This window comes from Sardina pilchardus, chromosome 8, assembly GCF_963854185.1.
Source record: "Sardina pilchardus chromosome 8, fSarPil1.1, whole genome shotgun sequence".
In the NCBI taxonomy this organism is placed as follows: Eukaryota; Metazoa; Chordata; class Actinopteri; order Clupeiformes; family Clupeidae; genus Sardina; species Sardina pilchardus.
Window position 1 is genome coordinate 24,689,589 of NC_085001.1, and position 23,872 is coordinate 24,713,460.

At 48.2% G+C, this 23,872-nt stretch overlaps 1 protein-coding gene across 2 annotated transcripts in view; it reads left to right on the forward strand.

Moving 5' to 3' along the window:
• Window positions 1-208: 208 nt before the first annotated feature.
• The window catches only part of si:ch211-204c21.1 (disabled homolog 2), a 29,226-nt gene continuing 5,562 nt past the window's right edge, over window positions 209-23,872 (forward strand). The window contains exons 1-9 of one of the 2 annotated variants that reach the window (XM_062543313.1): window positions 209-485; window positions 12,451-12,700; window positions 18,359-18,507; window positions 18,678-18,776; window positions 18,975-19,106; window positions 19,544-19,627; window positions 20,455-20,478; window positions 20,610-20,654; window positions 22,445-22,507. In XM_062543313.1, the coding sequence (XP_062399297.1) occupies window positions 12,610-12,700; window positions 18,359-18,507; window positions 18,678-18,776; window positions 18,975-19,106; window positions 19,544-19,627; window positions 20,455-20,478; window positions 20,610-20,654; window positions 22,445-22,507 (687 nt within the window). In that variant the 5' untranslated portion in view covers window positions 209-485; window positions 12,451-12,609. Of the gene's footprint in view, window positions 486-1,083; window positions 1,202-12,450; window positions 12,701-18,358; window positions 18,508-18,677; window positions 18,777-18,974; window positions 19,107-19,543; window positions 19,628-20,454; window positions 20,479-20,609; window positions 20,655-22,444; window positions 22,508-23,872 lie in introns of those variants that run through there. The other variant, XM_062543314.1, reaches the window with a different exon arrangement.

Below are 23,872 nucleotides of genomic sequence, written 5' to 3' on the forward strand. Positions count from 1 at the left end.
TTCCTGCGTGTCCAACATTCGGTTGTTCCAAACTGATGCGTTTAGTCATGTTTTCGTAAGGACAACTTCACCGTATCAAAGTCTCGTCTGACGCTGATTGTTTGTAGCCTGCTCCGAGGCGGTACCTTTGCGTCATGGAATGTTCCTTCTCCGACTGATGGTGGAGTCGTGAGCACACAACCTAGTAGGTTTTCCCAGTGACTTTTACAGTCTGGTGCACATGGGGTTAAATTTTCAGCTATAACAGCAGTTTGTGGGGGAGTTACCGAGATTTAGACTGCAGTAACATCACGGCGCATTCCTGGGCAGTTCTTAGCCGCCAACATCTTATTAGAACCATATCTGAGGCCGGTTTCTTGACTTGATCCGTAATACAGGGAAACGCGTCGACAGTAGGTTACCCTAAATTGTCAGCCGCTCTGCTGGACTGGAGAGAGCATTTTGGAGTATGCCAAGTCTACATTCAGCTGCCTAGCTTGATATCGGTGAGTGTACGCAATCTATTCTCCTTTACTTTTATTAAATTCTATTTACTAATTTCCTGCTGTGTCAGGGATACTGCAATATTTTCGTAAATCAATGTTTCGGGTAGGTTAATTCTGTGTCGCCTAATATGCTTACAGTGTGGGAAAACGAATTCAACGTAATGATACACCATTAACGCACCATGTAGTGTCTCCCCTTTTAAGTCGACGAACCCTACAATTCAAGGCTTTTACGTTGACGTCCTCCATACCCTTCATTATCACTTGTTCGCTCATTAATTCCCCATCCACACTGCAAATGATACGCGTTATGGCCAAGCTGTGGGTTTCAAAGAGAACTGAACGATTATTTGTCTATCGTCAGTATTGTGTTCATTAGGTATTTATCCCACATTGTTGATGTTGTGAGGAAGCATACCTGTTGTGCTATTTTTTTGTGTGTGTCTGATGTGTCGTGTCGTTTTTTTAGTATGCTAACTTCAGCTAGGTGACCACAGCGCATCTCGGATGCGCATTTTGGCATGTCCTTTCATTCTAACAGCATGACGTCTGAGATTTCACTTTTTGACTCAGGGAAAATACTGACACCGACTGTGCTGCGCTGGTTAATGTCTGTGCAGACAGAATTAGCAAAGATGATTGATGTTAGCGGATGGTCTTCTGCCAAAACCAGTGTACTGTAGTCTACTGCTTCTGAATGAGGCCTCAGTGATTGGGTAGGTCTATGTCAGAAACTGTCTGAGCTGCACATGTATTATTTTTGCAATGCGCATTTATTATGTTGCAATATTGAGCATCTACAATATTCATTCACATGTTTTAAGAATGAGACCACTGCTTGACCGACTTGGCTTAGAAGTCCTCTATAGGCCTACTGTAAGGCAAGGCTCGCTTTGACCTACATTCACAAATGTTTTGTACTCATTTAACTACCTGCACTCACACCCACCACTTTTCCATACATATCAGTTCTTCCATTTGACACTGAAAGACCACATAGGACCAGACAGGGCTGTCTTTCTCTGAAGAAGACCAAAGAGCCTCCTTATTCAACCCTCCGGCTTTCTAGTTTGAAGTGGAGAAACCCTCAGATGTTTTACAGCACGAATAGAGAAAAAGTTAAGTGAAGCGATGTAACTGAACAGGAATACCTCCATCTTTTATAGAAGCCCTGGTGGTGCTGTGGGTAGGTGCTTCTAGTCTCCCACCCCAATGCTGTCTGATGTGCACTTAGTTTGGACAAGGGGGCTTAAATGGGGATCTCTCGGCAAGCACAATAGGTGACATTTGTGGATGGTGGTGAAGAGGGGAAGGGCGGTGCTGGGCAGAGGCTGTCGAAAGCGGATGTGCGCTTTCGCTGGTCCCTTTCTCCAGACGTGCCGCAGGTATGAGCTCAGTCCGGGGGAATGCCGAGCACCGCAGGAGAGACCATGGCGACCGTGATGGCCGCCTGGTCTGTAGAATGAAAAGCAAAATGACTGCTGCGTGCGCGAGTCTGCATTTGTACATCTGTACGTGGGAGAAAGTCAGAAGGAATGAAAGGGAAAAAAAGAAAGGCAGAAGAAGAGGGAGTGAGACTGAGATAGAAAGAAAGAAAGAAAGAAAGAAAGGGAGAAAAACCTCAGCTCTGCGAGTTGCTGGCAACACAGTTGACTGCATCCTCCCCCCTCTTTTTCCTCCTCTCCAGTGCCCCCCCCTCCCTCTGTCCCTGGCATTTTTAAATGAGGAAATGCCACTGCAAACTTATGCGTCTTCCCCTCCGCTCTGAAAGGACCAGATAAGACTGAGGGGACACTTTCATCTTCCCAACCAAGTTGACACTCCAATGCTCTCCGGTCATAAAGCTGAACATTACAAGGACTGATGGAAGGGGGGGGGGGTTCTCTCTCTCTCTCTCTCTCTCTCTCTCTCTCTCTCTCTCTCTCTCTCTCTCTCTTTCTACCTCTCTTTCTGGCATTTATGTGCCCCACAAATCCTGCCAGACATACACGCCTGTTCCAGACAAGGTGGACGCATTCCTACCCTAATACCTGTAGCTAAAGAAAGTATGGCTGCTCCGCCCTCTCGACTCCCTTTTTACGATGTTTCAGAGTGAATTTTTCATCTTGAAATGTTTCGAGGCGAGTCAGACTGTGTGTATAAGACACTTTTTTTCCTCCCTCTGGGTACAACGTGTGCAATTTTATTGGAAGCAGATGTTGGCACTCAAACCTATTTCCCTCCTCTCGTTGGGCTCCTCCACTCTTTCTCTCTCTCTCGCTCTCTCTACATCTCTCTCTCTCCCTTTCTCTCTCCCTCTCCCTCCATTTCTCTCTCTTCCTTTCTCTCGCTCTCTCTCTCTCTCTCTGCCCCTCACATCCTCTCCCTTTCATTCTTTTGCTGTGTTCCTCTGCCTGCTCCTGGCTTAAGCCACCTCTTGTCTGAAGCCATCCATCAGTGTGTGTTTAGATGTTCATTAAGATCAGGGGGGCTGACACTGACACTGACAGACGAGCCGCTGATAACGGCCGCGAAGGCGGCTCGTTTTTCTCCCCAAGACCAGACCACGCTGACTCAGTGGCACGGGTTCCCCTCTACAGATGTTCCTCTTCTGTACGAGGGGATGTATTTTCTGTGCTTATGTATATGTGTGTGTGTGTGTGTGTGTGTGTGTGTGCGTGTGTGCGAGGGGAGGGGGGGGCGGTGCTGTATATAGGTCAGCATTGGAAGTCATTCACAGTCGTGAGTACTGCTGACTGGAGCTGACTGCACGGACCACATGCTGAGGTAAATGACCTTTGAACTGCATGTTTGTGTCCCACTTTCTCTTCACATACATGCCTGGGTCACAGTGTGTGTGTGTGTGTGTGTGTGTGTGTGTGTTTTTCTTTTTTTTTTTAAGCGGGAGTGGGTTGGTGAGAGGGACGGGCTGAAGCCAGATGTGTGACCATTTGTTTCCCTACTTCAGGGCCATAAAGGACGTTGCCCCCTGACCCCGCCGCTCCACAGAGGAAAGAAAAATAAAAGCAAGAATGGGCTTTTAAAAGGCCCAGGCTCACTTAATGTGGTTGGGGATGGAATGTTGTGAATGCGGCAGCCTCCCCCTGTGTTTGAAGTCCTCCCGCTGTGGTTACCTGACTCTGGTAAAAACTGATCTGAGCACAGTAAACATCTGGGCAGCTGAACCCACTCTTACCCGGCTAGCGTGCTGACGGGAAGTGGTGGATTTCGTCCACCCTCGCAGTCTTCCTGGAGTCTTTCACCCTCATTGGGGTTGAGTGTGTCACTGGCCCATGTTATTGAGACCCCCCCCCTCCTCCCCATCCTACCCCTTTCAAAGCAGTCTCCTCCTCCCCCCCCGTAAAGAAAGTCATGAAAGTCATGAAGATATTTCTACCGTCAGGAAGCAGCTGGAGGTACTTGCACCTCATGCTTTTAGGCTGACTTCCCTGACTTCCTAAATCTCTTTGCTCGTGATAACGAAGAAAGAGTCTGACCCTAATATACGAGGAGTGGCCAGTCAGTAAATCTGCTTGAGGATTTGTGTAGGGGGGCCCCGCGCAATGAATTCACAACAGCGGATGGCATGACAGCTCTGTTGGGGTGAACGTTGTAAAGAGGAGGCTAATGCTGGGCCAGAGCATGCATGCCAGAGCATTCAGAGGACTTTACAGGCTTACCCGAGGAACCTGGAGGCCATTGCATTGAGAAACCCAATGAAGTACGTGTAAGAGGCTTGTTAATAGTTGTACGGCAGACATTTTACTGTGGAGGCTTGTGTAAGACTATGACCGAAACACCTCTTAGACCACACATGATGGGGTAGGTAGAGGGTAACAGGGTGGTGTTGCCCCACCTATCATTGGAGGTCTTACTGCCTGTATTTATCTTCAAACCTTGAACATCTGATAGTGTCTGGTCAGATTAGATGGTGTTAACCATAAAAGGGTAGGTAAGAACAGAGCATTATAATTATTTCAAGTAGATGGTCGTTATGTGTGTTTAAGGTTCACTGATTAAAAGAAAAGAATGAACACGCCACCAGAGTGTAGCTCTGTAGCCTCCTGGCAGCTCTAGCTGTTGGCCTCAGCAAGTCGATTGTTTTTGTTTTTAATCATACTAACAGTACTCGGTAACCCCGAGAAACGGAGATCTACGTGAAAAATGACCACAATTCTCCTTTAAGAGGGTTTATTTTTTTTCGTAGGACCGTGCTCTGTCTCAAATCAGGCTCATGCACACACGCATAGACAAAGACAAAATTTCGCTCCACTGATTTGTCTCTCTCTTTGATTGTCTGACTTCCAAGTTGCTTTGTGCCTTCATTTTGAGCTTTGGAACATTCAGGCCTAGCAGCTAATTTCGACCCACTAATTATTTCAGCCTTATTACATCAATGCACCATTGTGTATGGAAAAGTGTTTTCCCCTGTCCGCTCTGATTTCCTTGTTGCCGTGGCGTCCAGGCACACTTGTAGTTGTGACGTCGGCACACTCGGATGGGAGAGCGTGAGATCCGGCTTGTCCTTATTTCCGCCATCATAACCATGCGCTTCTCCGGGCAATTTATGGGTTGTGTTTGCATAAAGCCATTTGTCTATTGCCATGGATAGGCAACTCTGTGATGCGGTCTCTCTCTCTCTCTCTCTCTCTCTCTCTCTCTCTCTCTCTCTCTGTGTACGGAGTTGTCTGTGGCTGTTTGATGAGGGGCTTCAGATGATGGATTGTGTGTTTGCTGTGTAAAGCGAGACAGTGGCTGCAGCGTAGACACAAGCTTGGGCGAACAGCACACACAGCTCTCAGCACCTGTCTGTCTCTCCGTGGCACCTGGGTGCCATGGCAACCCTGTCCCCGAAAGGGAAAAAAAAGAAACGGATGATGGCCAAGGCCTGCTCTGCGAAAAAGGAGATGAAATATCTTGAATCAAGGCAATGCGCACATGGGTTTTTTTGTCTGAAACAGGATATTTCCTCCTTGCCTGGCACTATCCTACTGCCATATTACTGGCTACTGTGGCAAATGTGCTACCCATAGGGTAGGGTAGGGTAGGGTAATTCCATAAGGAATTTTAACTGTTTTTTATTTTAAATTTTAATTGCGTGACTGTAATTACAATTTGCCATTAGAATGTCTTTATTGTATTGGTTGGATTGCTTGGCACTACAATTGGCTGAATTGTATGTGCTTTGATCAAAACTGAGAATCAGAATTTCTTATCTCAAGCATCTCCTGCTTTTCATATTTTCACATATTAAGAGTATATAATTGGAATTCACTGTTGCATTATCATTCTTACACCACAGTACCAAGGACTATCATCTTTTGGAAGTTAAATGAGCACTGTCTCTATCATTTGGTTGGCATATTCATCTTGTCAACACCATGCGGTTATGAACACAAATCCTACTGTGGTAATGCTGTAAATTGATTCTTGATCAATTTAATTTAGTTTAATTTAATTTGATACATTTAATTGATTGAAAAGAAGAGAGACCTCAAAGAAATTGCTGTATCACACTGCTTCTCTTCCTCCCAGTCCCACACATGAATATAGTCATGTCTCTGAATCTGATTGGCCCTTGTATATCTGTCAGCGATGGCGAGATTAGCCTTTGGCGCTAGCCGCTGCGCCTCTTTACGGCTCGGCAGGCGAGTGCGAGGAGAAGGGCCGAGGGTGTGACTCCTCTATCTGTCTCTCATCGCGGCGGCATGCTGCTTGCCGCCGCCGCTCCTTGCCTGGCCTCTCACTCTCGCATGAACGGACAAGCACTGTGATCCTGGATTAAAGCATTAGGAAGTGTCCATTATCATGTCAGCTGGCTGTCACACCGTGGCTCTTCATCTGCAGGCAGACAGACCCCATGCGCTCCGCTCCGCTCCTCTGGCTTGCCTGTGGCAAGCGACTTGGCTCTGCTGAAAAGGCTGCACTGTAATAAGACCTTTGGAGACCCCCCGCCCCACACTCTCTCCTCCACCTTACACGCGCACACACACACACGCTCACACAAACACACACACACAGTGGAGATAGAAGGAGATTGTGTGAGTGATCCTGTCACAGGTTTTTTGTTTGGGGCTTAAATCCCTGCAAATACCTCTGTCCCTCTTACAGACAAACAGGCAGACAACACACACAATGCTCTCTATTGGTTTTCCATCCATCTCTCAGCCCTTCTCAAACACACACTCTCCATCTCCCTGCCCCCTAGTCCTCCTTCTCTTTTCTATCTATCTGTGTGTCTCTGTCTATCTGTCTATCTGTCTGTCTCTCTGTCTATCTGTCTATCTGTCTGTCTGTCTGTCTGTCTGTCGGTCGGTCTGTCTGTCTCTCTCTTGGAGTGTTTTCGCTGGTGAGCAGGGGCCCCAGGTTTCCCACCAAGGGGAGTTCATTTGCCTTTGATGTTGTTATTTACTCAATCCTCATGGTGGTCAGTGCTGGGGGACAGCGAGCGGAGCCAGGAGGAACTTGGCACAGGAAAGAGCCTCTTCACTCCCATTGTTCTCCCCCAACACAGCCACTCAGAGGGGAGATACGCTCAGGGACCCTTCCTCCGGAATTCTGCTTACATTGCACTCTAGTACTAAGTTACGGAGGAAGGGAGGGAAGGAGACACAGAGAGAGAGAGAGAGAGAGAGAGAGAGAGACGAAGAGAGAGAGAGAGTGCAAGAGGTCCTGTCAGGGCAGGGGCGGTGTGCAAATATTTATGTTGTTTTATTTTTTTGGTGTGTGTGTGTGTGTGTGTGTGTGTGCATGCGCACACACTGAGTTTTGGCTGGGTTTTCAGGAGTTCTCTGAAAGAGCCTGGTGAGTCTTAAAGCTACAGGGGCCACTCTGTGTGGTTCATGTACAGATCGTAATGAAGAGGTGATAAACCCGTCACCTTCTACACAATCCATGCATCCGCATAGCCAGTTGGTAACTTGACATGTCCGGCCTTTCCGGCCATCCAACAGGAAAGACCCATTGTAAGACTTTCAGTGTTCCAACACGTGCACACGGCACACTTACATTCACATGCATAGTAACCTTTTGTTTACCACAGGGCCATATTTTCTATGACCTGAAGCTCAAGATATTTTGAACACGGAAGTTACAGACAGTTGCCCCTATGCTCCGTTCCAGTCCAGAATCTCTGTGATGGGGAGCCATTCTTCCTCACGTACAGTAGGGACACCCGCAGGATTTGCAACAGTTACAGCTTGTGTTTCTGCAGTCAAGCCTGTAACGTCCATGGGAGGACTTACTGACTGACCCAGGAGCAGCATGTGCTGTGTTTCAGCCTGCTGATTTGTGCAGCCAGCCCTGAATTGAAGGGTTGTGCTTACTGTAAGTCCAAGATTTGTCGTCTTGTCCATTCTTGCCACGTCCTGTATATTCCAGGAATGTTGAAGCGGGTGGGGGGCTGCTGATACCGGAAGCGGGCACGGGCTAAATCTGACTTAGCCTATTTATCCTCTGCTTAGGACCAGTCATGTCTCCATGATGGATTTATGAGGTGTGCGATGCTGGTTTGGGTACCTGGAATGTGTTTTGCTCTGATTTGCTCCAGACATTCTTGACTTTTTTTTTTTTTTTTAAGTTAGTTTCTTGTTCCTCCCACCTTGTTTTTAAGAGTTGAAATCTCACAAACACACCTAAGTGAGGGCCGGCATGTGCGGTTACGGTGACCACACTGACCCCTCCCCTACTGCTGCCCTTCCACTCGGGAGTCCAAGGTTGTTGTTTATGAACCTACTGTTTCCCATCAGACTGCGGTTTTGCCATGTTGAGGTTTGACTGGAAGCAGCTTTGCGATGCCTTATCAAACGGTCACAAGGGTATTATGTACTTAGGACCTGTAATGTACACATTATTTAAAGGGCCTTGACACAAAAAACATGTCAATGACATCTAATCAAATCTTCTAGTCTTTCTTGTAAAGAAACCATTTCACAGTTCCGAAGTGTCCTTAGAGCCATAGAGCGATTCCTGCTGACCGTTCCTAAGACCTACTGAAAGAAAAAATCCCACTAGGGAGGGAGGAGCATTTCTGGACCTGGCAGAGAGCCAACCCACAGGTACAATAGGGTAGAGTTCCTTGTTGAGTTGTGGTCCTTGTCAGCAATTGTCAGCAGTTCCACAATTAAGCTTTGGGTTGGCCCTAAAGGGATGTATGCACACACCTTGACATTTGACAGTAGACATATGGGCTGTGTGTGTGTGTGTCTGTGTGTGTGTGTGTTTGTGAACATTCCTGTCACAAACTGCTACCAGGCGTAGTTCGGACAATAAATAGACGTGCCAGTCTGACTGGAATGCACAAAGAGCACAGTTTCCTCCTCTACCTCCTCCTCCTCCTCCTCCTCCTCCTCCTCCTCCTCCTCCTCCTCCTCCTCCTCCTCCACCTCCTCCACTACCTCCTCTGTCACCAGGGCAGCTTTGGTGGATCAGCTGTGTCAGACAGATTGATTTCCCCCCGGACTTCCAGTCAGAATGTGGAGCAGCAGAAGAATAACTCACCCTGAGCATAAATATTCTGCACATCGCCCCTGCCTGCCTCGCCCTTCCCTTCCTCCCCCTGCCTCCCTCCCTTCCTCCCTCCATCTCTCTCTCCCTTTCTCGTCTTTCTATTCTTCTTCTTTTCTTTTCCTCACTCGGTCATTTTGGGCGCTATAAAAATAGCAGTTTGTGATCTTTTTTGGGCAGGGTCACATGATTCTGAAGGGGGGGGGGTGGGGGGTTGTTGGCGCGCGTGAGGGCTTATTTCGTGTGTGGGGGCGGCCAGGCGGCCTGGCTTTCGACTCTTTGCTGACCGGCGGCGCACAGCTGTTGCCACGAGGACGGGCAGCTGTTGTGACTCTTGGGGAGCTTGGGGGGTGGGTCAGTCGCAGGGGGGTGTTGGTGGGGTGTTGGTGGGGGAGAGGGCTCCTGTAATAATAGAAGCCGCAGCAGGCTGGGCAGAGGCAGAGGCACACGTGCGTGCGGAGCGCGGTGAAGGTCGCGGGGTGGTCCTGGGGTCGCGAGTGCAGGCAGGAGCGTGAGCTGATTAGAGGGGGGCTGAGAGAGGAAGTGTTTAGGTCAGGTGACCAGCTGGTAGGGGCAGCACTTTCAACTGGTTTACTTAGTCAGAACTCGGAGCCGTACCTGTTTGGTTTTTACCCTGAGTTGGACATAGATTGAGCAAGTTATTGATTACAAATATCTGGTGAAACACCCGTGCTTTCAAGAGCAGCCCCTTCCACACTAAACATTCTTGACACAGTTGACACAGTTCACCACAGGAATAATTTATCCGAGGTATTGAAATTAGACAAATGTAAGGGTTTTATAGACAATATGGCTGTTGAACAGTCTTTTTGCTTTGACCTTTTTTAATTTAACTTTTGTATCACATCATGGTCTATTGTTGTTTTGTTGCTCTTTGTAATAATTGTTGCTGTTGTATGATTGGGAACATCAGGACGTTGCTGTAAAAGACCTTGATGCTCAGTCTACCCTGAAAAAAACATTGGCTGATGATGATGATGATGGCTCTCAGCAAAAAAGAAATATAAGACTCGTTCAAGAATGCAACATTTAGGAATCCAAGCCAGTGCGTCCAGACACATTATTGTCTGAAGTTTGAAGCTAAAGAGCTTGCTTAAGGGTAGTAATGGCTAGTGGATCGCTGTCATTGCCGAGACAAGGCCCCCTTTTATTTGGGTGCTGTACAACCAGTAAGCTCCCCTTTGCGGTTGGTTGGTTGGTTGTTTGTTTGTAAATATTGTGTGTGCATGCGTGTGTGTGTGTGTGTGTGTGTGTGTGTGTGTGTGTGCTTTCAGGTTTAGAAGGGGATTTAAAGGGTAAAGATCTGGCCGCTTCCTCAAGCTTTTTGGAGCATAAGACTCCTCTTAACACATGCCCCCCCCCCCCACACACACACACACACATGCACACACAACACATACAGTACATGCATAGGCTACACACCCAACATATTGTGTCCAAGACCGTTTTGCCTCATATTTACTGATGACACATTATCATCCATAAATGTGTATGTGTGGGGGGGATCTCGCTTGCTTTGATTAACGATTTATTTTGACCTCAAGGGAGGAAGTGGTCTTAATGAAGACCAACTCTTAGAGGGAGTAGTTCAAGGCTGAAATATTTTAGCTCTTGGAAAAGTTTTTCGCCTGTGCGCTGTAGGGCAAACATCCCAAATATTTATCTTTGGGACGCGCTCCAAGTTGCTTCACTCTCCCAGATTGAAAACAAACAAGGGGTTGGGGGGGGCGGGGTAGACAGACAGATCATGGTGGTTGCTGTACAGACTGTGGCGGTCTCACGGGGACAGACAATGACGTCAGCGATTTATGACAACAGCATGTGTCTGAGGACAACGTGTCTAAATGTTAGTGTTGGACTGCACCTCAATCAGCAGTAAACAAAGTACTGTGCGGTTTTTTTTTTCTTTTTTTTTCTTTTTTTTTTAAGCCTGCCCACAGCATTGCCTCCCTGATAGATGTTGCAATACACGTCTGGTTCCCACATCTGGACTAAAGCCCGATAGTGACATCCAGCTTTACAGGCCCTGATAAGGGAGTTGCTGGTTGGGGAGATTGGGGGCCTTGAGGTTGTGATGTATTGTGCTCGTGGCAGAGGCCCCTGTGCTCTACGGGCACCATGTGCCAGCTTATAGACCTTTCAATCTGTTCCTGGAGGGGTTTCCGGTTGAATCGTTCAAGACCAACACAGCTACTTTGAAATGAAAATGAGTTGGACTTTTGTGCAATGCTCGACAAAATGTCGACTCTTTTTTTTTTCCCTCCAAGTTTCTATGAACTCGATGTTGTTTTCTGTGCCACCAGAAATGCCGTAGGAAAGGACCTGTTTGTTTGTGCAGTCGAAGGGTCTATAAATGCACATACTGTAAGTGTACATGTGTCCCTCTACTGGGAAGGAAGAGCGAAAACTGGACGAACTCTAATCGTCTAGTTCAGGAATGTTAGGTGCCGGTGTGTGAGGGTGTTGTAGAAAATGTGTTGTTGAGTGTGTGTGTGTGTGTGTGTAGACCTTCACAATGCTGTCCGCTCACTTGAGGCCAGGGCAGGATGTTTATACAGCTTCTGTTTTTAGCAGTGCCCCGTTTGATTCCTGTTACCGCCGTTGAGTCATTTGCCCCGCATTGATGTAACATGCAGTGGGTTGGGAATATGGAAGGCCCAGCATAGAAGCCCGCCGTGTTGAACGAGAGTAATACGCCCATGCTCCCCGCTCTGAACTATTTGAGTCTCAAACTGTTGGGAGATTTTTATAGTCTGCAGTATTTTTTGAACCTGTAGTGTGATATGTAACTTTTTTTGGTTTGTTGTAGACATGCTCTAAAGTCTTATAATGCCAGTGTCTGCAACAACATATACTCCTTTGTCTCACTAAGAGACTTAACATTTTAACCAGTTAGAAGCTGAAACATTCTAAAGAGACAGGCTAAACTATAAAACCCATCACAGGCTGTGTGTTTTTAAAATACGAGCAGACATTTGCTTTTAAGTGATGAGGCCTTTTCAGTTACACAGCAATCCAATCATGGTCTGTACATTCTTCATCTAAGCCTATGTTTTTTTTTTATTCAATATCTCTGTTGATTTTTCAATGCCAAACAAGCAACTGAATTCCATTGATGTTTTTTTCTCTCTTTCCCATTCCCTATCTCATCATTTCATTTTTCTCTCACACTCATCCTCTATTCTTGCATTTGTTCTTTTCTGCCCACTCACACCTACGCTCTCTGTATTCTGTATTCCTTCCTGCTCTCCCTCTCTACACCTCTCTCTATCTCTCCATCTCTCTCTGTTTATCTCTCTCTCTCTCTGGGTGTCACCTCACTTTCTTATCTCTAACTCTCCTCCTACCTCTTTCCTCCTCATTTGGTCTCTCTATATCCCCCCCTCCCTCTCTCTCCCTCTCTCCCTCTCTCCCTCTCTCTCTCCCTCTCTCCCTCTCTATCCCTCTCTCTCTCCTGCAGGTGCCGTTGGGCTATGTGTCAGTGCTGAGCGTGGCTGTGGAAGGCCATCCGTGATCAGAGTTTCCCCGATCCTCTTCCTCTTCCTCCTCCTCCTCCTCCTCCTCCCTCCCAGTCCTGCTCTTCGTGGTGGTGCGGCGTAAGTCCTGGCCCCTGGTCGTCATGTCCGCTGACGTGGAGAGCAGCAGTGCACCGTCTCCAACGGAGCAGCAGCCGCCCATCAAGACGCCCTCCAAGAAGGAGAAGAAGAAAGGTATGTGTGTTGAGAAAGGGGTTTGTGTGTGTGTGTGTGTGTGTGTGTGTCTGTCTCTGTGTGTGTCTCTGTGTGTGTGTCTTTCTCTGTGTGTGTGTGTGTGTGTGAGTGTGTGTCTGTCTCTGTGTGTGTGTCTGTCTCTGTGTGTGTGTCTGTCTCTGTGTGTGTGTCTGTCTCTGTGTGTGTGTCTTTCTCTCTGTGTGTGTCTTTCTCTCTGTGTGTGTCTTTCTCTGTGTGTGTGTGTGTGTCTCTGTGTTGTGTGTGTCTCTGTGTTGTGTGTGTCTCTGTGTTGTGTGTGTCTCTGTGTTGTGTGTGTCTCTGTGTTGTGTGTGTCTCTGTGTTGTATGTGTCTCTGTGTTGTGTGTGTCTCTGTGTTGTATGTGTCTCTGTGTGTGTTAGTGTGACTATTGGTGTGTGCACTGTGTAAGAGTTTGCAAATGTTGGGTTTGTGGCAGAAAGTGACTGTGTGATTGGTTACATGATTGTGTGTGTGGCCGGTGGCCAATGGATGTGGGTGTTATCTCTCCCACATGAGAGTTATCGCTCCCACATTCTCCCTCTCTGTGTCTGTGTGTGTGTGTCTGTGTGTGTGTGTGTGTGTGTGAGTGATAGATACTGTCCCTAGACTCTGTGCAGTGGTATCAGGGAGCGTGTGGGCTGTGACGCCGTCGCTTATTTCGGTGCTGTGGGGATTTCAGCGCATTTATTTTTAAACATGGCTTCTCTCTCCCATCACAGCCGAGCGGACCCGTCGTCATGTTCTCGGCGCCGGTTCAGCTCACACTTTTCACATTACATTCTGTCCCCGCTGCTGCTGCTGCTGCTGGAACCAAACCTCAGCCCAGACAGACCAGCCTTCGCCTCATGTATCTGACACACACATAATGGGTTGAATGTTCCCCTGGTGTATTCCCATGCAACACTACACACACTAGTGCGTATATCTGTGTGTGTGTGTGTGTGTGTGTGAGAGAGAGAGAGAGAGCCTGGGAGAGTGTTTCTACATAATTGTGTGTGTTTTTAATGGGTAGTCTTCCCGGTGGCTGACTCTCTCTCTCTCTCTCTCTTTTGTTGTCGTGCTGGCGGCTCTTGTGTGCGGGGAGTCGCGTTGTCTATTTTCGTGGAGTCACTCATTGTCAGGGGCAGAGCCGTGAGCGCGGAGTCGAGTCAGCGTGTCATTAGTGGGGAGGTGAAACGTGTCGGGGCAGGGAGGGGAGGGGAGGGGAGGGGAGGGGCGGGGCAGGAGTGCGGCGGAGCGCCCGTGGAGGGGAGCGAGAGGAGACCTGCCGTTCCCCTCCAGGCCTCGGTCACTTCGGGAGAAGAGCCCAGAGGCCACGTCCCCAGCTGAGCTGGGAAGCCGCACAGCCAAACAACAAAAAGAGAGAGCGGCCACATTGGACCCGCATTAGACGATTCTGCTAAGGAGAATTAAATTCCGATATCCTCCCGTTGTACATCACTCAGAGAGTCCTCCCCTTACACTGCTGTGCTCCAGATGAAAGAACACATTGTTTCAGTGCTCTGCATAGAAATGAACTTTTTTTTTTTACTGACTGTCAAAAGTTTTTTTTTTTTCTTTCTCTGCATGAGGGAGGAAGAGAAAATCTCATCCTTGTTTGGGGTGAGACCTTTGCTTTGTCGATAAGATCTACTTACAACATCCTTTGCCTGGTTTCACAAGATCACTTAGAAGTCAGTGTAAATATTCACATGATTGGAATTTGGGGGTTGGGTATTACATCAGGCAGTAAAACGTGAGTAAATGTCATAAATTCTCCCTTACGAGGGAGCATATGAAAGTGTGCACTTGTAATCCTCAACAGATGCACCAGCCAGCTGAATTGTGTGTGTAAAAAGAACCGAGATAAGTGTTGTGAACAGCGTGTGTGTATGTTTGTACCGCTGTGCATATGTTGCTGCTTTCCGTCCCATTTAAGCAGCCGAGAAAATATTTTTTTTGTAGTATTAAAACGGTCTCGAGCACACCAGGAAAGCTGAAAGCTGTAATCAGGGAGCCATTTGAAGAAAGGAGAAAAATACGGTTCGGCTGTTAAAACTACAGAGGGTCTACCTGGGGAAAGACTCAAACATTCAGAGTTTTTTTTTTTTTTTTTGTCAGAACTGAAAATTGCCTCTGAGGCAGTCCGTAGAGTCCTGTAAAGAATTCAAATCAAGCACCATTGGAGAAGCAAAACTGAACGAGGCCAGTTGAGAATGTTCAAATGATCGCGGCGAGCGGGGAATGTTTTTCTCTTTCTTTTCAACACACATCTGTGGCCTGTACGTGCTATTGAACTATTCCAGTAAGTGGCTGACGTGTCATGAGCTCGTGTATGTTTTTGGGGGCTGGGGGACTGAGAGGGTGAGGTGGAGTTGGGGTTATGGGCGAGGGGGGGCCGGCGGGGGGGGGGGGTCTTGATGTATGAGTTGGGGGTCATAGAGCCGACTCAGAGTTTCTCAGTATTTTTCTTTTTTCTTGACGTCGTGCTACGCCATTTGACGTCTGCCCGAAAGTAGGTCACGCTCTCCCCCCCCCCCCCCCCGCCCCCCCAGAACAGGCGGGGAAACGGGCCGTATCCAGCATTCCGGGGGCCTCCTTGACCCAATACTTCTCTGGATTTATTATGTTAAGCTGAGCCCAGTGCACAGTGGTATTGTTTGTCTTGCCGCGGCTCGCTCCGTACCAGCGCGGTTCCATTACGGCCGCTTCCCCGGTCTCTGCGCCGTCTTCCCAGCTGGGCCCCGAGACACTCTGTTTATCATTCCCGCTCCTCGCTGGCACGGAAAAGCGAAAAGGTGCCGGCTCTCACGCGCTCTCGGAGCCGCGCGACCCCGACTGCGCCTCTGCTGACAGAGTGCATCTGGGGTTGGCCGAACCGCAGGAACACACAACAGTGTGTGGGGGGGGGGAAAGGAGCCCGTGTGAAAAGGCTTTTTTCACAACAATACGTGTTTAGCCTCGTAGCCAGAGTAGCGCTAACGGAGGCAGTGCATTCTCACTGGACCGCCCTGGCACATCAAGGCAACCACTTGAGTCTTTAAGTGAAAGGAGGGAGAACAAAGAACTCTCATTTGGATCTCCTGCGGTGGCCGTAAAACCGCGTCAATATATATTTTATTGTCACTTTGACGTAATCCACCGTTAATCTCCAAAGACGTCTCTGGTTACTCAGCGGATAAGAATTTGTTTCTCTGACTTGTGTCTCTGGGGGCTCGTTTGTAGCTGATTGGCTCTTTTAAGTGTCTGTCGGTGTTGAGTGTCAACGCACACCTCATATCGTCTGCTTCCCAGGACGTCCGAGACCGGCCCCCAGAATAGGACTCTCCTGAAGGAGCAAGGAGGTCAAGGGTCAAGCTGTTAAGGACATGCTGGCTGAGGTCATGCAGGCAACGCTTGGCACTGACTGGTTTATGATCTCATTCCCGGGGAGGCCAACTCTATTTTAATAGTCCACACTCAACAAATTGCCCTCTGATGGTCCAATTAGTCTCAAAACAAGTTATGTGTTTTTGTAGGAGGTAGAATGGTGCCCGAAGTCACACACACACTACCTCTCCCACATTCCAGGCGAGAAAACACAAAGCAGACACTGTCCTCTGTTCCAGCGGCCGGAGACATTAACACCTCCCAACAAAGTGAGTTAATTCCGTCTCCGCTAAGGATGCCCACAAGTCATGATGGTTGGAGACGCCAGTTGCTGATTTGGTGCCTTGGCCATTGCGTGTGTGTGCGTGTGTGTGTGTGCGTGTTTGTTTGTTTGTTGTGGGGATTGTTGGGGAGGTAACCAGGCAGTGGGGCTGTGTTTGGAAGTGTGCGGCTCCGAGAGGTTGCAGTTGTCTGCTGGGGCTCAATGGGGAGTGGGGTGGTCGGGTGGGGGGGGGGGGGGGGTTGGAGGGGTAAGTGAGGGTGGGTGAGTGGGTGGTGTGGTGTGGTGTGGTGTGGGGTGGTGTGGGGTGGGGGGAACCTCCAGCCTGTTCGGACTTGTGCATGTCGGGAATGTCAATGGCATCCCTCAGCCAGAGCAGGCCTGCAGGCCTGGGCTCCTGCCAGCCCCCTCAGTACCAGCCCTATACGCATTCTCTCCTCCTCCTCTATCCAGCCCGGGCCCAGGGGATCACAGGGCCCGTGTCCGAGCAGGGAGCCCTGCCACACGGTCAGCTGAGCATGGCTGCTGCCAGCCTCCTGGAGCCGAGTGCCGTATGAAAGGAGGAGAGAGAGAGGGAGTGAGTGAGTGTGCGAGGGACGGAGGGAAGGAGGGAGGGAGAGGGTGAGCGAGAGAGATAAGGAAGAGACAGACACAGGGGATTGAAAATGCATACGTAGAGAGGGAGAGATGGAGGAAAAGAATGTGAAGTCATAGAAAGGGTTATATATGGCAAGAGGAAGCAGGGATAAAAAGTGTTGAAGAATGGCCTGACTCCCACCTACTTCAATATGGGGCTTTCATGTTCATGAATGTTGATTCGGATGGAGGGAGGAGTTGGTTCATTTTTTTTTCTTACTTGTGGCACCATGCGTCACCAACTGCCCCCCCCCCCCCCCCAATACTCCCCACCTCAACTGCAGGATGGTGTAACTCGGTGACATTTTCAGTCATTGGGTAATTTCCCCCTGAACCGAACACCATGTGCTTGGAGTGTGTGTGTGTGAGGGGGGGGCAGGGGGGCTAATACCCAGAGGTAGGCCACTACGGTGGAGCCATAGAGACTGCTCCATGGCAAGAGTTTTTTTTCCCCCCTCCCAGTACTCAAGCCCACTCTTGTCCATCATCCCCTTGCTGCATTTACTGAGCTCTCCTCAGAGAGGGTGTTGTTTGTGATTCCTTGGATACGAGTGCTCTCCTATTTTCATATTTGTGTGTGTGTGTGTGTGTCTATGTGTATGTGTCTGAACACAATAACAGTGAAGGCAGGGTTGGTAATGGACTGCTTTTGTTTTGGACTCTGTTGTTATTTTCTCCTCTCTGGAAAAAAAAGAGGCCATAAAAAAAGAATCGAGCACCAAATACTCATCTTGGTTGTTGCTATAGAAACGAACAGGAGAGGCTGTGGTGCGGAACATTAGGTTTAATGGTCAGCCTCGGAATTTACACCTTCATGGCCACCCTGAACACTCCAGCTCGCAGGGCCACTCGGCGAGAGCTTGTCTGGACTGAAGCTAAGCTCCTAAGAAGAATGCGTTCAGCGTCAAGACGAATAATGCGTTTAAATCCAGCTTTCCTGTTTCCCCCAGTGGATTTCAGCTGTCCTATGCCGTACATTTCCTGTTTATCCACTGTAATGGACAGACTAGTTATCCATGTTGGACTTTTAAACTGACACTGTTTGAATCGGTGAATTCATAAAACATGCAGCGGCTCATTGGGCTGACTGCTCTATGAGTCATAGATTTTTTTTGGCCAGATTGGAAGTAGCTGGGATGTGGAAAGAGTTGTCTTGGCCGTGTGTGTGTGTGTGTGTGTGTGTGTGTGTGTGTGTGGGGTGGGGGGGTGTTTAATGTGTTGTGGTCAGAGGAGGGCTAGTGCCAAGTTTTCTTCTAGGAAACCAAGTGTTTGAGTTATTCATCTCTCTCTCTTCCTCTCTCCCACCCTTTCCTCCCTCTTTCTCTCCTTTCCTTCTTGTTCCCTCACTCTTTCTCTTCCATGACTGTTTCTCCAGGTGTAGCCAGTCCAGAGAAGACGGATGAGTACCTTCTCGCCAGGTTCAAAGGGGATGGGGTGCGGTACAAGGCCAAGCTGATCGGTGTCGACGATGTACCTGAAGCCAGAGGGGACAAGATGAGTCAGGACTCCATGATGAAGCTGAAGGTAGGTCAAAGGTCAAAGGCTCACACTTGTCTGTAAGGGAGTTGATACATTTTGAGGCACTTTCACACACAAGCGCATATTCAATAAACAAAGCCCCAGTCCCTTTGAATGGTAAGATATGTGTGAACCGTAGAGTGATCGGTGTTTGTCCTCTGCCCCGCTGTGGACAGGGTAAGGCCGCAGCGGCCCGCTCCCAGGGCAAACACAAGCAGCGAGTGTGGGTCAACATCTCCCTGGCGGGCATCACCATCACTGACGAGAAGACCGGGGTAAGGAAGCGCTCAGTCTCTCTCTCTCTATCCACACCTCGGGTCACCTTAAATAAACGTGCGTGCGTGCGTGCGTGCATGCGTCCGTGACAGCCATTTAAGGCACAATTCAGCCTCTGATTTTGATGATTATCAGCATAATGTCTGTTTAAATGGGGCGATGACATGAGGTTGACCTTGTTTGTGTGTTCTCCCCAGGCGGCTGTGCTGGAGCATGCTGTCAATAAGATCTCCTTCATCGCGCGGGATGTGACGGACAACCGGGCCTTCGGATATGTGTGTGGTGCCGAGGGCCAGCATCAGTTCTTCGCCCTTAAAACGGCTCAGCAGGTCAGGATACTGTTGGTTTGCTTAGGGGGGATTCATGTTTGAAGACCGCTGCAACTCACACTCATTTTACACATCATTTGGGTCATTTTCTACCCAAATAAAGATATACAACAGTAAAATATCATGCAAGAAAAAGGCATTTTATTTCCACATATTTCATCAGGCTTCATACAGACTTTGGCCGTGTTTCCCAGATTCGTTAAGAAGCTCTTAAGTGCTAAGAACTTCTTAGGAGCTTTCTAAGAATGTTCCTAAGAAGTTTTTAGCACTTCTTCTCGCTTCTTAACGAATCTGGGAAACTGTAAATGTTGCTTATTAGCCCCTCTGCCTTTTTTGTCCATTTGTCTGCCTTTATTGACTGAATTGCCATGCCAATGAAGGCCTTATCTTATCCCACTCCCTGACAAGTACACTGATGGTTTCTGTGCTCTCTCTAGGCGGAGCCTCTTGTTATTGACTTGAAGGACCTCTTCCAGTTAATCTTCAACATGAAGAAAAAAGAAGCAGAGGGCTCAAAGAAGGTGAGAATTATCTTGGTTAAACCACAGCTATAGTGGGTGAGGCTTCCTGTTAATAACTGTGTGGTGTGTGTGTGTGTGTGTGTGTGGGGGGGGGGGGTGTGGGGGGGGGGGGGGGGGGGGGGAGTGAATGTACTTGTGAACGCTGTGTTATTCTAGTCACAGGTCACGAAAGTTCACCCAGTTGCCGTTTTGTTTCAATATCTCAGAGTGTGAGAGACAGACAGAGAGTCTTCTAATCTTTGTGAAAGACTGCATTTGTGTTTATGTTTGTGTCTGCCTGTGTGTGTGTGTGTGTGTGTGTGTGCGCGTCTGTCTGCCTGTGGGTGTGTGTCTGGGCTGAATTTGTCCCATGCACACCTGATTAATGGGTATGTGCTGGAAGCAGCAGCTCTCATCAGATTGAGTTAATTATGGTCTGGAGCGCAGCATCCCCCCTCGTGCTCAGTCCCTGCCCCTGTGCGGGGACATCCCTCCCTCTCTCAGCCTCTCTGAGGTGCTAGTCTGCCAGGCCCTGCAGTGCACTGTAATTAGATCTTATAAACACTGTCACCAAAGGTGAGTCGGCTTCGCTAGGCTCCAGTGTCTGTTTATGTGCTATTATGTCAAACACACACACATATACACACACACACACATGCGCGCGCACACACACACACAGACACACACAAACGCATTGTAATTTAGTGAAAAGATCTAGAGACTCATCACTTCTCATGAAGCACAGAAAGCCAGCCGGAGTGTTTGTTCGTTGCATAAGGCTCAATCCTGAGATGTTTGATGATGATGAAATCTGTTTTAATATGTTGCTTTGTTTTTTTAATTTACAGGATGAAACAAATAAGGTAGTGGAGGTATGTATAAATCGTGTTATTGTCACTGTTATTGCAATCAGTTAAAAATAAACACATTATCATTTGTCAGTGGAAACAAATTCCATGGAGTGGTTGACTAATTAGACATATTGCTTTGTGTGTCTTCTCAGAATGGCACTGACTCAACTAATGGCAACCAAGGTGACAAGATGAAGGTAGGTGTCTCCCTGTTTGTGTATTATTTCAGTTAGCCTACTTACAGGAAAGGTTCTTTGTGCTATTTGCGGGGACTTTCCACAGTGGCCAATCCACGACGAAGATAAATCAATACAACACAATATGACGCCGGTAACCACAGCCATGCTCAGTTGGCTCAAGAGCGCCTCAGCGCGCGCCACCACACGCTGTGCCCAGACTCTCCTCCGCAGTGTAGCATGGGCCGCCTGTAACCAACAACTGTTAAGCACAACAACCTGCGCGGCCAGCCAGAGAGCCTTAGCAACCAGAAACAACATCACCAACAAAGCAGCCTTCGTTTCATGTCACTGGGGTAGAACTCTAGTGGAGAACATGAAGGGAGAACCAGCAGGGAGAATATCATAACATGTATTGGTATTAGCTGAACATTGGACTGACAACTGTGGTGGAGGGGGGGGGGGGGTTCTGACAAATCAGAAATAGAAACATTGATGTGTGATGAACATACAGTCTCTCCCTAGCCTGTGTGCAACTGTGTCAGCAGTCCAGTCAGCTCCAAACAGGTCAGGGTCGTTGTGATTCAGCACTGCGAAACCGTACACTTTAACAACTCCAAGCTGAGAGGTCAGTCTTTGTTGGCCCGAGTCACCGGTTCGGTCATGCCACACCATGCAGATGGACAGACAGAATGTTTAAAACTTCCTAAAGCCTAAAACCCTTTTTGAAGTTTTCTTGGTATCAATGGGTCAAGGTTTGCGACAGCACTTTCAAGCCATGTGGCACTGCAGATATTGTGTAGTGCTGTTACTCTCTCACACTCACCATGCACACATGTCCCCTCACCAACACCGTATCAGTTGAATTGTTGCCCTTTGAGTTCAGCTTCGACACTGGCTGTTTAGTACCCTACAGTGCCCTCTGGTGTTTGGAGAGGAGTTTTAAATGTGCAGTTTAATGCTTAGATGAGTGCCTTAGTAGTATCACAAGATAGATACCGATGTGTATAAGGAGGACTGTGTCCTTGGTGTGGATTTGGGTGCGGCGGTTGGTTGTGTGCCCCATAGTGATTTTGTCCACTGCTGTGTCAGCGACTTCCCCCGTCCCCACCCCTGGGGGCAGAGTAATGAGGTTAGCAGACAGGAAGTGAGCGAGACGAGTCGCATACCGTCTGCAGCCATCGGCCATGTCGCCGCTCCGCTCCGCTCGCCGTAGCGCTATAGCCAAGCCCCCCCGCTGACCGTGTCCTACTGCTACACTGCACACCAGCACAGAGGGTTCTCTCACTCACACACTCTCTCTCTCTCTCTCACACACACACTCACACTCACTCACACACACACACACACACACACACACGTTCTCTCTCTCTCACACTCACACACACTCACACTCGCACTCACACACACACGTTCTCTCTCTCACACACACACACACGTTCTCTCTCTCTCTCTGTGTATGTCTGTTTCTTTTTCTTTCTTTCTCTCTTCCTCTCCATCTCTGTCTGTCTCTCTTTCTCCCCATCTCTCTCTTTCTCTCTCTCTCTCTCTCTCTGTTTTGCCTGCTTTCTCTCTTTCAGATGGCAAACTGAGAGAAAACAGAATATGTGATGACCAAACTCATGAGAAAAACATTACATTCCACATCAATAATAACAGAATTATTCTTTGGCAGAGCTATAGGGGCTAGGAATGCTTGTACAACTATTTGATGTTAAAGCTCTGGCATCTCATCTTTCTCTCTCTCTTTCTGTTTTTCTTTCTTTCTTTCTCTCTCTCTCTCTCTCTCTCTCTCTCTCTCTCTCTTTCAGGGCATGGAACAACTGGACTTGTTTGGAGACATGTCAACCCCACCAGATTTGCATTCCCCCTCAGTGAGTCCTGTTGCCAAGTATAAGAGTACACAGTCTGAAGACAAACACACACACACACACACACACACAAGCACACATACACTATGCTAGTCTGATTCAGATGAATGTGTGTTCTACAGCAAGTCTTAGCTCAGGTCACCGTGACACATCACTACCTCTGTATAAGTGTCCCTATCTGACCCATGATAACATACTTGGGTATGTGTGTGTGGTAGGATGCTATTAATGCTTCTGCTAACCAGGGTCAAGCTAAACCTCCCACTGCAGTTAACAAGGCCCTGTTGAAGCTAGAGATTTAGTTGTATGTGTGGCTGGTTGGGTGGTTACGGTTTGACGTCAGTGCAGGAAAGTCTGTTAATGCAAGCAGCCCTTGCCAGTCTGTGAGCAGATGTCTCTGAGTGTGTGTGTGTGTGTGTGTGTGTGTGTGTGTGTCTGTGTGTGCATTTGTTGTGTCTGTGCCGAGCCAAAGCCATCTAGTCTGGGCCTGGCTCAAGGAAATGAGGTCTAGGGGAGTAACAGACTTGGACAGACGCCAACAGACCAAAACTGTATGTGTTGTTTCTATGAGGCAACATTCAGCGGAGGCTGTTGGAGACATAAGTGAGGAACCCCCCCCCCCCCCCCCATGCTATGACTTTAGTATAACAAGAGCCTATGCAGAAGAGAGACTGTAGAGGGACTGTGTCTTAGAATATCCTGTTTTCTACTCACTGACATGGAAAAAATAATGTGTCAGAGCACACCCTGGTATTTTATCATTGCATTACCAAGGGACGTGTTTTGCCTCCACTCTGTATTTTTCAGTATCTCAAAGGGATAAAATAGTCGTGGTCTGTATTTTGTATCGATAAGTGCTGATCAGTAGCCTAGCCAAGTTCTTCATGATAGCCACAGTGAGCATCAGTGTTTGTACTGTAGACAGAGAGAGATGTCTGGTTTTGTTTTGCGTTGAAATGGTTTTGTAATCCTGTTATTCTACCTCTCCCCTGCTTTGAATGGCAATGACTGAGCAATCACGCCCAGGTAAACTAACTGACAAACAAGTGCAATCATCCATCAGTGCGTGTACTGTGAGCACATCATCTGTTCCAATCAAAGTCATTGACTGCACCCTGTATTTGGACTGCTGTGGACCTCATCGCTCATCAGCAAACGACATGCATCACACGTCAGACATAATATCCACCAGGGCTTTGCGACTTCATTGCATGTGACATGCCATTCCTGTGCGTCATGTGGGTAGCTTATTGTAAGCCCGAGAGGAAGGAGAGAATCCCAACTAATTTCTATTTCTCCCTCCCTCTCTCAATGTCACCTTTCCTTCCCCATCCGCTCATCCCTTCCTTCCGGTCTTTCTTGTTCTCC